Raw genomic sequence first — 15810 nt, forward strand, 5'->3', positions numbered from 1 at the left:
GCTAAACTTCTAGTGTGCCAAGTAAAAGAAACAAAGCCTATTTTTAGAGGAAAAAATAACTTTAATAAGTGAACCCTATATTACCCTTCTCCCTTTTTTACCTGTTTCTATTTTTTTTCTGTCTCTCTGGCTCAATTTCCCCAGCCTTCTTAGCTAAAAAAAGGCTTAAAGCTCCTTCAACTTGTAGAAAATCTCAAAACCATATATGCTGCCTCTTTTGACTTCTGCCATGTAAAGCTGCAAAGATGTTGGACCCTGTTCCTGTAGCTGTCACACCATTGGAACCCCTCCCACATCTTTCAGTTGTGCCTTTTAGAGTTTTCCATTCACTTTCTGCCCCATGTTCTTGGCTGTGAATGAAACACCTGTTAGAGAGGGAAATGGTAGTAGCAAAGCTGGTAGTGGAGCCTAGTGGGCGAGAACCAATGGGTCAGAACCATCTCTCTCTTACTACCAGACCATTGCTTTAGTCTTGCCACCCTCTCATCCCAGAAAAAAATAGAAAGCTTTAACACAGGAAAGTAGAGCTAGCACATTTTTTTCTGTGTCACAGTACATGTATATATTCTTTTTTTAGATAAAATTTTGATGTCTTTTGTTTTTATGCTGCCTCAGTTTCCCTCTGCATCCTTCCTCCAACCTCTGCTATAGAGCCATCCCTTATAACAATGAATATTTCAAAGAAGAAAACACTAGGAAGAGTTTTTTTAAAAAACCTGATCAATATATTTTAAATGGTATAATATGAATATATAGGCCTATATGTGTATATATATATGTATACATATGTAGATACACACATATGTGACACCTATATGTATATATGCATGTATAAACATATGCCTGTGTGTATAGTGATGAAAATTGCAAACCATCCACATCTTCCCATTCTGTCTGATGCTTTTTCCATGTCCTCCTGAACATTTACTTTAGAGTATCCACTCAGTATGTGTGAGGCCTTACTCACTTTCTTGTAACACCAAGTGGCTACCAGTGAAGGGATCTGACTATCCACCCATCATTCCTTAATCTAACTACATGATTAGACTGCCTTTTCTCTCTTGTCATGTAGTTCTTCAATGACTTGATTTATTCCTGATCTTTGGGGTTCCTTGTTTCTAATATGTTTGACAACAATACCTGGAATACCACTGCTTCCCTAGAACTAAAGATAAATGCCACATTGAGCAGGGGAAAGAATCATGATAGGTGTGGGCAAGCTTTGCACCACTGGCCAAATCATCTCCTTGATAAACTCTTCTGAGCGTATCACTGCTGCAGAATTAGTATGACATCTCTGGGTCACGGTACTTAAGATCCTGCATAATTTGGTTCCAACTTACCTTTCCAGACATGTTCCATACTCCTTCACATGGTGATGGCAATGTTGTCACTGATGAGGATGAAATAGTAAAACATCTATGTAGCACTTTAAAGGTTATAAAGCCTAACTATTATTCCACATTTCAGGTAAATGGGATGATTTCTTTATACCCCATTGTTATCCAGATCTCTATCCCGTATCCATTTCTTTACTCATGCTATTATCCATTCCTGGGATGGAATCTCCCCATTACTTCTGTCTGTTGAAATTTCACCCTTACTTCAGGGACCAATTCAGGTTCCACATCCTCAGCAAGGTCTGCACCATTCCAGTAGTGAAAGTGATCTCTTCCACATAAATTTCTCATTGTCCTTTGCATAACAATTTTTGCACTTATTTCGCTCCCCTTTCTCTCACGGTGACCTATTTGCATTGTTTTCCCCCAGACTGAGTTGTAAGTTCTATGATAACAGATTCTCTCTCATGGTTTACCTTTCATTCCCAGCACCTGGCACAGCACTTTGCATATAGTATGTGTTTAATAAATATTTGTTTGATTGAAATGATCACTTGGCAAGAAGTCATGAGGTTTTGGTTCTGATGTTGGTTTGGCCACTCACAAAACTGGACAAAGGCAGCATGAAGAATTCTAGATCTAGCTGGGTGATCTTGGGCCAATCACTTAACCTCTCTGGATTAATGTCATTATTTGTATGACTTCAAGGTCAAAGCCAACAACATCAACAGTGAATGAAGCTCATTAATTGCAAAACACAGATAATTCTTTTTCAGAATTTAACTGAACAGTTAAGTAGTTTCATACTACACTGATTTATTAAAGGATTATTATATAGTCTTTTGGGACATGGGGAAGAGAAAAGATATCTCCATCCAGGGTACGTAGTTGTCAGTCCTCATTAGAATTTCAGTACAAATTAGTCATGCCCTTGGACAAATATTTAAAAAAAAAAATCTCATGGGAGATCTCTAAAGTTCAGACTTCTGTATGTAAAGTATTCTCCAAACCTTAACATGCTATGTAAAATGTGAGTTATCAGTATCGTGATTATTTTTGTAATTTCATGGAAGTTTTGATTTGGTTCCAGTGTTAAAAGAAAATATGGTAGAGATCGTCAATGGTAGCTAGGTTGTATGGTGGGTAGAGCACGGGACTTAGAGTACAAATCCAGCCCCAGACACTCAGTAAATGTGGCTCAGAACAAGTCACTTAACTTCAGTCTACCTCAATTTCCTCATAAAATGCAGATAATAATAGTACCTCCTACTTCCCCAGATTGTTGTGAGGATAAAATAAGATTTGCAAAGTGCTTTCCAAACCTTAAAGTGCTGAAGACACTAGCTTTTATTTTTATTATTTTCATCTTGTCTCCCTCCTCTAATAGATGAAGAAAGAAAAAGAGTACTCAGAGAAAATAAATTTCCTTTAGTGACACATAGTTAGCTGAAGATCCAGAACTCAAATGTAGGTCTTCTGATTTCTTGTCCAGTAATATTTTTTCCATTCTCAATGCAAAATTGCCAATATGGCCAAAACGAGGCTGACCTAAATTGTCCTCCTTGGGGGATATTTGGCTGGAAATGATATATTTGGTTACCATCATTTCTATGCACCATTGACTTGAGTTCTACAGTTTTTCTTCTGTGGTTTAGATATTATTGGCTGATTCTTATAGATGAGTTTTTGTTACAATGACTAATGCCCTAAGTTTCTAAACAGTGAGGGCATGGGATGGGTCTTTTACTCTTTGGCTGTTGGTGGCAGCATTTTAGGTAGCATGTATGTAACTTCTCTCTTTACTGAAGCCTATCATGAGGTTTTCATCTGTTAAATTTGCCTGGAATGAAGTTATTTCAGCATTGTGCATATGGTTGCAATGCTTCCAGTAATTACTGTTGTATCCCTACTTATTATGGGAGAACTTCTCTATTGATAATGGACAGTATCAGTTTGAATACTTCTCTCAAAGAAATAAGATAAATTAGTTTAATATTCATTGCTGTCTCCTACTAAATGAACTTTTTTTGGTCACACCTGGAAATGTAAGTCTTAGCCACTCAAAAAGAACAGGAACCACTATAATTCTGTGAATGTATAGTAACTGCTAACCCAGGTAACATTAGGTATCCAGAATGTCAACCTAAATCTAGTTCACTATTACTATGTATGATGGACAAAGAAATATGATAAATGCTTATGTTATTGCCCATGGACTTGGTCTACCCCCCTGACCAACACATACTAATAGGTGAGCATCTTCCTTGAAACAGTCTGTCATAACCTTCCTCGAACTCAAAACTTCTGTCTACTTAGTTTCTCAGGGAATTGCATTAAACTTGTTTTATTAAGCTACCAATAATAACAAATTGAAGAATGTTAGAATTATTGCTATGGTATTTTATTTAAACATTTTAGAGACTTATCATATCTTTGAAATATGCAGGTGGAGTAGATCTAGGATTTTACTCCCAATGAGGAAGTCCTTTCTCCTGATGCAGATTGGCACCTTTTCTGTTACTTAAAGTCAGATAGTTTTTCCATTTGGGGGAAGGATCCTTCCTAGCTATATGACCCTGGGCAAATCACTTAACCCTGTTTGCCCCAGTTTCCTCATCTGGAGGATAATCTGGACAAAGAAATGGCGAACCACTTCAGCATCTTTGCTGAGAATACCCCAGATGGGGGTCATAGAGACGATATAATTGAAAGGATCCAACAGCAGCAAAAATTATTCTAGGTGCCTGGAGGCACTGAGAGATTAAGGGTCTTTTCCAGGGCCATATGAGCAGTATGTATCAGAGGAAGAACTTGACCCAGATCAAGACTCCCTCTCTATCACTATGCTGGCTTTCTATGTTTCATATAAACACCATGCATAAACGTATATGTATAGATGGACGGGGATTCTGTATGAATAAATATTGACTAGCTCCAACACAAGAACTCTGCAGATCTTCAGAATGTTCTGCTTAAGTCTGAACACCAAAAACCTGGCACGAAACTATCCTTCTTAATCTTGCCTTAGCAGCATTCTTAACTTTGGCATGGGCCTCAGGGAGCTGCTGACTACCTCCTAGAGATGAAAACCATATCCAGCATGCAAGCTGGCATTTAAGAGACCATGTACATGCTGCAAGTAATCTTGCCTGACTTCAGGGTTTGTCACCTTATGATAATTTTGGTTGCTGTTATTTTAGATGACCAATTTATTGCTATAAATTTCATCAGTCAATCAACAATTACTAAACACCAACTCGGTTCCAGACACTGTGCTAGGTTCTCAATTCAATTCAAAGACAACGTTCCAAATTTAACAAGAAGTATTATTAGTTTAACCTAATGTTTGTAGTGATTTCTGACAAATGCGCCTTGGACTAAGTTTACCCTTAATTATTTTGTTTTCATCTGGTCTGTTTTTAGCCATTCAGTTCAATCCTAAAAAATGTGCTTATGTGGCAGTTGTCATTATTGTTAGGCAATGAAAATATAGAGATCAAGTGTCCCAGTCCCACCCCTGCTACTTACGCTCAAGAGTTTACTATTTAGGAGGAAGTTCAAGGAAACAAATACAAGAAAGAGCAGAGGAAAAACTGACCTAAGGAAATCTAAGAGACAGAATATTTTCAGCTATGGGGTGGGGAGGATGGTACAGAGGGAAAGCTTCAAGGAGGAGGTTGCATTAGAGCTGAATTTTGAAAGACAAGAAGGATTTTAACAAATAAAGATAAGAAGTGAATACGTTCTAGGCATGATGGCCTCCATGTATGTATATATGTATATATATATATATATATATATATATATATATATATATATATATATATATACAGAGAGAGAGAGAGAGAGAGAGAGAGAGAGTTGAATGCATGAAGAGGAATATTGAGAAATTCAGCTGGAGGGGGAGGCTGCAGCCAGATTACTGATATGCTATTATAATATAATAAGTAGGAGTCTGGCATTAGAACTCATATGATGTCCTTGATTTTACAGATAAGGAAATTGAGGCTCAAAAATGAAAAAAAAAAACTTGATTATTCTTTATTGGTTTTTTCCATTGTTTTTCAGTTGTATACAACTCTTCAGACCTTTTGGGGGATTTTCTTGGCAAAAATATTGGAGTGGTTTGCTATTTCCTTCTCCAGCTCATTTTACAGAAGAACAACTGAGGGAGAAACAGTGTTAAGTGACTTACCCAAGGTCACACAATTAATAAGAGTGTGAGGTCATATTTGAACTAAGAAAAATGAGCCTTCTTGATTCCAAATCTAGTGGTCTCATTGGATTTACTTATCTGGGGGTAAACAGGGTTCTGTGTGCAAGAGATAAATCTTATCCACAATATAACTCAACTGAGATCTTTGCAGTCACAAAGATAGTAAAATTCTTGGGTATTTATGTGATTCTGGCTGTATATTTTTATATGCAAGTTCATAGAAGGACCTTAAGCCCTTTCTCTACTCCTAGAAAACTGGCAATAATTCTTACCTTCTTTCTAGGGACTACCAATCAACTTTTTGAAAATGAATATGGTATTAAATGTGAGACCTGTCATATGCATAAAAGCAGTGTATCATGTAAATAACTTGGTGACAGCTTGCAGGAGTTTTCTCCTTAGAGTCTCTAAGGAGGTGTTTTTTCCCTTTTCATTCTTGTATTTTGATTGAATTCAGTTCAGAATGTTACAGTGGGAAGCCTGCCAAATTTGGAGTCAGATAACCTGGTCTCAGACCCTTGCCTCTGCTACCTGTCTGACCTTGGGCAAACTCACTTAAACCTTTCTGGACTTTCATGTTCTTACCAATAAAAGAAGACCTCTTGAGTCCCTTTCAGCTCCAAGTCTGTGATCCTATATTACATCAGAATAAAACTCAAATAAAATCGGTACCACTGAACTGTACATGAGGATCCTTGAAAGCCACATGTTGACTTAGAAAACTATATATTAACATTACTTCTGTTCTGTTATATTTTTAAAATTTTATTTAATTTACTTATTCCCAAGTATATTTTAATCTGGTTCAGCAGCACTAGGAGTGTTGCTGACAGCCCATTGGCCGTATTTTTTACATCTCTGCCATATAGTACAACGAAAAACTGTCCTAAGGTGAACAGTTGAATTCTTTATTTGACATCTTCCTAATGCTGAAACACTACTCATACCCATTCCATATCCCACTCAAAAGAGGCAGAAATGGTTTGTGAAGAGCAGTTGTTTTATAATTTAATTTTTTAATGGAAATGAATAACTTTGCAGTCATATCTATTTTGTAGGTAATTCATGTCGGAATTATCGCCTATAATAATCAAATGGTGAAATATTTCCTGGTTGCCATTCTAAAACTCAAAGAAATCAGAATTATAGCTCCCAAGGTTCAGAATAACCTGCCTCATGATTTCACTCTTTAGCTAGAATAAGAAAGAGAAAAGGAACAAGAAAATCTAAACATGGGCTGCATTTTCAGTAAGGTTGATGCAAGTTGTTTAAGGTTTATGTTTATGCAGACTTTCTTCATGCAAAACTCAAGAAGCCTATATTTAAAAATCTCCTTGCCCCATTTTAGAGACATGGAAACTGAGGTTAATTGAGCTGACGTGCTTTGTTCATGGTTTCATGGCTTGTAAGTATTAGAGCTAGAATTCAGTGTCAGACTATTTGGCTCTAAGACAACGTAAGGTTTCAATTTGATTATTTGAAATGGCAGAGCACAGCCATGTAACATTCCTGTTTTGCTAACTTTAATATTTACCCCATTGAGTAGTTTCTTTCTCACCTCAATCATCTTGTCTACCCCATTTTGTAGAGCCATAGACCACCCTATCTTTATATATAGAGAGAAAAATGCTGCTTTCTGCTCACCTTGCTGTTTACTGCCTGGGTGACGATGGGACATTTTTTTTTTAACCTCTCAAAGTTAATCTTTCTTGGAGAGCATATATGGCAGCACAAAGACAAGACCTTTGGTCTCTTGTCTTCCATTATACTGTGATGCTGGAGGGAGGAACCATTATGGACATCTCTATGTCCACTCACCCTCTTCCTTCACAGACATATCTTCTTGACCCACATGGTCCTTGTACATGAAATCCACAGGGCACAAGATTACCTGCCATTTCCTAGGAAGGAAATGTTGATATATCTACACAGCCCTTCGAACCTCTAAGTCAAAATGCCTGAAAAGAGAATATATCTTGATAAATTTAGTGAAATTTACTTTGTTGAGAACATTAGTTGGGAACTATTAACTCTAGTTACAATGTATAGTAAAAATGATGTTCCAGTGGTTTGAGCAGCTCAGGAGGGAAACTTCCAAAACATCCAGTTTCATCCCCTCATTTCCTAGAGGAGAAAGCTAAGATCCAAAGAAGAGCCAAGAGTTTCACAGGTAATTAAGGAGCTGAGGCAGGATTCCCCCAATTCCAAATCAGTACTCTTTCCAATGGATCCCTTATAAGAGATCATTTTAATATTATAATTTGAGTAAGATCATTTTCAAGAAGTCTTTTACATTGCTGGATTTTATATGAAAACTGAAATAATATCTTTGATAACTGGATCACTATTGAGAATAATTGTACCCTGTTCTGAAACTGACTTACTTGAAGCTCTTTTATTTATTTTTGAATCATCACTTAGAGGGTGGTGATGATTGTTTTTTTAGATCTGTCTTGGCAGGTTCATCCTCATCAATGAAATTACAGGTCTCTGAAGTATTGAACTATTGATGCTTACATCGTAAAGGGCAGAAGCAAAAGCTTTGCTAACATCAAAACAGGAACTGTTTGTTACTTCCCTGTGATCTACTGGTCATTCTCTTCTAGAAAATTAGTCTGGTTTGATAGAATTCATTCTGCGGAATGCCCTGTTGGTTATCATGCTGTAACCTGCTTGTTTCAAAGGGGTCTTAAAAGTAGATCTTTTGAGAGGCATTCAAGTGGAAGATGAATGACCATTTTCTCAGAGAAAATACAGGAGAGATTCCTATTAAGGTCAAGGTTGGACCAGATGACCTTGAAGGACACTTCTATTTCTCAGATTCTGTTCCTCATCTGTCTGGTCAAAATCTTGAATTGGATCCATTCCTTCAGCCTTCTATACATTGAATTATTTTTTTCCTAGAAATTAAAGTGGTTAACACCAAAATAAAACTGCTCAAACTGAATTGTCATGTTAGCAGAGTGAAAAGAGAGCTGGGTTTAGAATTAGTAGATCTGCATTCAATTCCTTGCTAGCTCAGTTTCTTATCGCAATACAGCACTGGGGAAATCCTCCTTTCCGAATGTTAGGTTTTGTTTTCTGTAAAAGGAAAGTATTGGAGTAGATGATTTTGAGAGGGCCTTCTAGTTCTTAGAGGCCTAAGTAGAAGCATATCACATGATTACCGATGCATGGTCTCTCTCAGGTAATGTAGCTTCTTTGGGGGAAAAAAAGTCAAATGTTAGAATGTATGTTTTGATTTTCATAGTTCAATCCCCCATGATGAAATTATGTTGTGCTACAGTTCCAGGGAAACCCCGACTGGTGATTAGTCACACTCAGATGAACACGGCACTCATCCAGTGGCATCCTCCTGTTGACACATTTGGCCCCCTTCAGGGCTATCGTCTAAAATTTGGCCGAAAGGACATGGAGCTGCTCACGACTCTTGAATTCTCAGAGAAAGAAGACCACTTTACTGCTATGGATATCCATAAAGGAGCATCTTACATCTTTAGGCTTTCCGCTAAAAACAAAGTGGGCTTTGGGGAGGAGATGGTCAAAGAGATATCTGTTCCTGAAGAAGTACCCAATGGATTCCCCCAGAACCTGCACTCAGAAGGCACCACCTCAACATCAGTCCAGTTATCCTGGCAGCCACCCGTCTTAGCAGAAAGAAATGGCATTATCACCAAGTACACCCTTCTATACAGGGATATCAACATCCCTCACCATCCGGTGGAGCAGCTCATTGTTCCCGCTGATACCACTATGACACTTACTGGCCTAAAATCAGATACCACATATGATGTAAAAGTACGTGCTCACACAAGCAAAGGGCCCGGTCCGTATAGTCCAAGTGTCCAGTTCAGGACACTGCCTGTGGATCAAGGTAGGATTTGTCTGCTTATGGCCTTCTCCTTGAAAGGAATATCGGTCTTGGGATATCAGTGTTTTGAAGCTGTAAATAAAACTGATCGGCCCATTCATATTAATAGGTTCAACAAGAACACAAGGTAACGTATGTAAATCTTAATATATTTCGGATGCTGTAGATTTCAGTTATTCCATGCCAAGCAAGTCTGGCTGACAGCCGCACATTATCTTCAGGTAAGGAAAGCACAAAGTAGGTAAATGAATTGGTGTGAAAGAAACTACTTTTGTAAGAATGGGGTATTAAAATGAATTCCTTGAAAAGGTAGGACACCAACACTTCTCACATGGATCAAGTAGGAAGCGAGTAGTTTACTCTCTTTGGCTAGTGGTGGAAAGGGATAGGTAGTGAGTTTTTAGAAATAGTTTGAATACATTGTTTTTCCTTTTCCAGCAGTGTTTGCAAAAAATTTTCATGTCAAAGCAGTAATGAAGACATCAGTGTTGCTGTCTTGGGAGATTCCAGAGAATTATAATTCTGCCATGCCTTTCAAAGTAAGTTGCTTTCTCTTTTGTAAGCCAGCATGGAAAAAATTGGGGATGATAGATCATCCAGGTCAGTTATTTGCTGAGCACAAGGGATCTTTTGCTTTGGCTGTATTTAAGTGACATGGGAACCAGTGGTACTGAACATGGTCTTAGCATTTGCCCTTTGGCATTATGAACTTGCACCATGGATGTAAGTCAAGGAGGGCAGCATTCCAAATCAGAAGTCCAGCATTACATACAGTACAACATATAAACTCAGCAGGCACTTACTATTTTGGGCTATTAGGTTCTAACCACAACAGGGAGTGAAAAACAAATTAATCTGCTTTTAATACATCAAACTTGAACTTTCCTAACCTAAATCAGAACCTTTGATCCTTTTCAAAGAAATATATTCCCTTGCCTTCTACCTATCTGTAACATATTTAGCTTGGTTTAGAGTAATTGAATTCACTGTTGCAAGATTTTCCTCTACATTTTTTAATTTCTTCTTGACTCCTACCAGTAAAGTTCAGCAAAAAAGACTGTTTTGTGACACAGGGGCTAAGCTAGGGGTAGGCAACCCCAATGGTCTGTTGAAACTCTCACTGTCTGAGCTTCTGTAACTTTTTAACCTCACAGGATCCTAGAAAGCATCCACTATAAATCTTGTACATTGGAGATTAGTAAATACAAGCCTAGGAAATTTAAGTGACATACCTCTAGACAGGGAGAAAATGATGGAGCCCAGATTCAAATTCAGATTTTCAGCTCCCTTATCTGTTTTTCACTAGTTCCTAGGGAATTTTTTTTAAGTCTTTAAGATGAATGGAAACTTTTAGAAAAATTTTGGTGTGAATTGAAAATCTCGAGTGCATATCTATTCCATTAACAACTTAACAAAAAAACCTCATGTTCACTCTATAATGTATTTCTGTCTTTAGGGGAAAAAAGTTATACAAAAGAGAAAGAACCTTACAAAAAGCTAATGGACCCCTTATTATTCTACAGAGCTCAGAATGCTCATACAATCCTCTTGAGTTAATTTATATTATTACCAATTTCATTCAGCAAACTCCTGCTTTATGGAAGCACTTTGCTAGTTACAAGAGGAGACTCAAAATTGAGATAAAACATATTTTTGGCCTTCATGAAACTTATTCCTCATAGATAAATAAGAATATGTCATTATAGATAGCCGACTTTGTGTCTCTGTTAATCAAACGTTTTTGAATGGATGTTTCTGTTTAGATCCTTTATGATGATGGGAAAATGGTAGTTGAGGTAGATGGCCGGGCCACACAGAAACTAATTGTCAACCTAAAGCCTGAGAAATCTTATTCATTTGTCCTGACAAATCGAGGGAATAGTGCTGGTGGTCTTCAGCACAGGGTGACAGCAAAGACAGCTCCAGATGTCCTGCGTACCAAGCCTGCCTTCATTGGGAAAACCAACTTGGATGGGATGATAACTGTGCAACTGCCAGAAGTACCAGCAAATGAGAACATAAAGTAAGTTTGTTAAAGAAATAGGACAAAATGAGGAGAGTGGGGAAGGAGAAGAAATAGTAGTGGTATGAAAGAAGAAGGAGAGGTTGTCAATTGACTAGAGGATTGCCTGTTGACAGAAGGCTTCTTGAAATCAATATGTCATAATAATGAGATATTGTGGTATGGGGAAAATAATGGAATTTTTGTTTTTGTTGTCACAACTGTCTTATCCACATGTATTTAGGCCAAATCTTACAGCTCACATAAATCTGTGAGCCCCCATGGAAAGTCAATTTCCTTAAACAAAAAGAAATGGTGATTTTTACAGTTACTGAATCACATACAGAATGTAGGAATATATTTGATTTGTTCATTATAGACACAGTACAAAAAATCTCTTACTAAGAAAATTTTTAGAATTGTTTATAAGGTATAATCTTTGATAAATTTAAATTCAGTCTTACCAGTGGTATGCAATTGCAGATCTTCAAATATATATATATATATATGTAATATAATACATATTATATTACATATAATATATATATACACACACACACACACATATTCTTCAGTCATTGTTTCACTCATACCTGACTCTTTATGACCCCCCTTGGATTTTCTTTGCAAAGATATTGGAGTGACTTGCCATTTCCCTCCTCCACTCATTTTATAGATGGGGAAACTGAGGCAAACAAGGTTAAGTGACTTACCTGGTGTCACAAAGCTAGTAGGTATCTGACTCCAGATTTAAACTGTCCTCCAGATTTCAGGTTCAATACTCCGTCCACTGTACCAACTATGCTACCCTTAAAAATAGATTCATCAAAATATTAAACTATTGGTAATTTTGTTATGGCCAACCATTTTTATTATCTCCTCACCTTTTTAGGCACTTGAACACTTCAACATGACAGTAATATTTTTTTTTTTACTGCATTTAAGTATAAAGACCAAATTATGATGAATGGTAAAAATGGGGGCCAATCCAGGATCAAATTGCAGTCAGAGCTTTCCTGCCAGAGCCTGGAGTTCCAGGGGCAAAGAGAACCTTTGGTCTCTGTCGTGCCGCAATAATACTGATTAGAAACAGACTCTAGACTGCTAGTAACATACGTGTTGCATTAAATGTGCTTAAGAGCACAATTTGACTTTTCTGAAGTGGAACATTTTTCATTGTAATTTTTGCTTAGGACAAATATTCCTGTCCCTGAATACTGGAAAACAGGGAAGATTCCCCCTTCCTCAAAAGCTGACTTTAATAGATATCTTGCATAGAAAAAAGGGGGAAATCCAAATAATTCATTTGATTAAACTGAAGGAGAATCAGCTCATGTGCAAGAGATCCATTGCTTGAGGAAGGGTTACTGAATGAAACGAAAAGCCATTCCAATTTCCTGCTGGGTATAAATTTCATTCAGCTCCTTCTGAATAGGTGAACGAAAGTCCAGAATTCCTCTTTTGTTGATGTCTTCCCTCGTTGCCTTTATTTTTCACCTTTACTTCACTTATTTATTGTTGGTTTTTGTTTGTTTTATGGGGAACTGGAGAGAGGTATTGGAAAGAGTGGTAGGGAAAGAGAGGAAAGAAAATGACCTCCACTTCCCTTCTCTGTCTCTTCTCCTGAAAACAGCTATGGCAGAAGACATGATAAGAGAGGAAAGAAAGCATTTTTGTTTTTAGAAACATGTTGACCAGCTCCAGAATCTATTACCAAGGAAGAGAAAGAGTATAAAAGTAGACTAGGAAAGGATCAGAGTGAGAGACAATATAAAAACTAAGGGAGAAGAAAGAAGAGACCTGCTGTCGTCTAAGGATGTTGGCTAAGTTGTTAGGGTATAATCACTGGAAATAGCTTGCTTCAAAGGACTTAACATCTGTAAAGGACTTCGCAGACCTTCAAGTACTTTCTGCATCTTGCAGGTTACTGACATGAGGAGAGAATGACAGGAAACCTTTCCCATATTTAGGGAGGTTAACATCTTCCCTCCTCCAGTATTCAGTATCCGATCATGGAAAAAAAGCAGATATTTCATCGGAAATATATAGAACTATTCACACTTTCAGCAAAACTGGCGCTAAAGTTATGGCCCTGAGCCAGCTCTTATTTAAGTGAGAGCTGTCTGGCAGCCTGCCTGTAATTTTTGTGTGAGAAAAATGCAGTTTTGGTGATTGAAAGCTGCTTTGTCTACCTGCACAAACGTCTCTTCTCTTACTTCTAAACCCATAGGCAAAACCCATGCCAGGTCCAGTGGGTGGTCTTGGACACCCCATAAAACATTTTCTTTCCAAATATATGAGTGTAGGACTTGCTTCTGACCTTTCTTCTCCCCTTCCCTAAACCCCCTTTAGCCTCCTTTAATTAGTGTGCTGTTAGTGCTCATTACCAGGGGAATGAGAAAAGATTACCTTGGGCAGCACCAATATTGGAATTAGTGCAAGAAGGGCAGTGAGGCCCTGTTGCTCCCAAAAGATACCATTTTTCTCATTTGGTTCATATTACTATTTTAATAGGTGGTTATGGTTAAATACTGACATTTTCCCCATCTTCATAGATTTGTTACAGCAAATGCCAGCTCTGGTGATGGTGATAGAGCAGGCATTTGTCCAGCCCAGAGCATTCCAAGTAAAAGTTTGATGGTGTTGGGACAGAGGCATTGTTCAGAGGCATGTAATGGGGTCAGGGCATGGGGAAGGGTGAACATGCAAATTACGTGAGCTTACAGGATGGTGAGAAATGGGCACTGTGCAGACTATATTTGCAGAAGAAACTCTGCTAGAGACTATGTAAAAGAGACATAATCCATAAATGACCCATTTTTCATTCAGGGAGAACATAGCTAAAAGGCAGGAAGCAGTACTTTGGGGGAAATGGCACATTCGCTATTATCTTAGTTTTCAGGCTTTCCTCTTTTTTGCTTATGAGAAATGGAATTCTTAGAGGTATGACATGACAGAATTGGTTCTGCAAAACTTGTGGACTCCTCTGGGGAGTTCAATAAGAATTCATTTGTTCATTTGCTAATGTTTGTTAGCAAAAATAGAGCACATTTAGGACAAGATTTCATCATTTTCAAATAATAGAATAGATAGAATTTAATAATTTTGAATTAACAGGACACCATGTATCAATTTTCAAAATACTTTCATATACATTATCATTTGCCATGTGCATTTGATCCTGTGAGATTAGCAGGGAAGTTATTCTTAGCTGCATTTCACCGCAAAGGAAACCTGGACTTTCAGTGATGCAATGACTTTTCAAAGCCACATGGCTAGTGAGCAACTGGAAGTTAGACACAGGTCTTCAGACTCCTTGTCCCCTATGCTACATTAGCTTTCATATACTGTGTGCAAAACACTGCAGGAAGAACTTTGGTGAATTTTAAAAAACTGTGAATCAGTAGGTACTTATATTTTTACCATGGATAAGACTTCAATGCATAAAGTTATAATACAGAGCAGTGTGTATTAAGTACCACAAAATGGACACAGATAATAGTAGATCAAATAGGTATTTATAAGTACCTGCCAGACCCTAGATGAATTCCTATGCATATAAAGATAGGAATTAGACAGTGTAAATAAGATTTCAAGGAGTTTACATTGTATTAGGGAAGCCTACAGGTACATTTATAATTATATGCAAAATAGCTACAAGAAAATTGAGTTGGGACAGGAGAGTAGGTCTTAACCACTAGAGGGAATAGAGAGGACCAGCCAAGTTATGAAGGAAATTAGGGATGCTCAGAAGAGGAGCAGGGGAGGGAGTGTATTCTACATATGGGGGAAGGGAGGTCATCCTGTGCAAAGACAGAGAAATCAAAGATATATTGTCCGGTGTGGGAACCAGCAAGAATTCCAGTTTGTCTGGGTTGTAAAGGATGGGAAGGGGAGTAAAGCATAGTAATGGTGAATTGTGAGCTCCTTGAGGAACTTTTACCTGTTTTTGTATCTGTAAAACTTAGCACAGTGCCTGGCAAATATTAGATCCTTAATAAATGTTTCTTAGCTGATTAACTAAAAACTAAATCTGGTTCTGAAGGGACAGTAAGTGCTAGACAGAGGAGTTTGGTTTTAATCTTGGAGGTGACTGGAAGCTATTAGGATTTATTAAGCAGGGATTGTCATGGTCAGATCTGTACTTTAGAAGACTCAATTTGGCATCTGTGTGAACGATAGAATAGACATGGGAGAGACTTAAGGGAGGAAGATTTTATCTCTTGTTAGATATCTCTTGCAATTGTCCAGGCAAGATGTGATGAGCCTAAGTCAAGTGGCTGACAATATGAGCAGAGAGTAAGAAACATATATGAGAGATATCATGGAGATATAATCTAAAAGATTTGGCAACTCACTGTATATGTGAAGTGAAGCAGAG

General features: G+C 37.7%; 1 protein-coding gene across 8 annotated transcripts in view; it reads left to right on the forward strand.

The window, feature by feature from the left end:
* PTPRD (protein tyrosine phosphatase receptor type D) overlaps positions 1 to 15810 on the forward strand; it is a 934659-nt gene that overhangs the window by 753780 nt on the left and 165069 nt on the right. For 4 of the 8 annotated variants that reach the window (XM_072596637.1, XM_072596633.1, XM_072596674.1 and 1 more), the window contains 3 exons: positions 8843 to 9430; positions 9866 to 9966; positions 11191 to 11450. In XM_072596637.1, the coding sequence (XP_072452738.1) occupies positions 8843 to 9430; positions 9866 to 9966; positions 11191 to 11450 (949 nt within the window). The remainder of the gene's footprint in view (positions 1 to 8842; positions 9431 to 9865; positions 9967 to 11190; positions 11451 to 15810) is intronic. The other 4 variants (XM_072596647.1, XM_072596685.1, XM_072596665.1 and 1 more) reach the window with 1 other exon arrangement.

This window comes from Notamacropus eugenii, chromosome 1 (genome assembly GCF_028372415.1).
Source record: "Notamacropus eugenii isolate mMacEug1 chromosome 1, mMacEug1.pri_v2, whole genome shotgun sequence".
NCBI classification, from domain to species: domain Eukaryota; kingdom Metazoa; phylum Chordata; class Mammalia; order Diprotodontia; family Macropodidae; genus Notamacropus; species Notamacropus eugenii.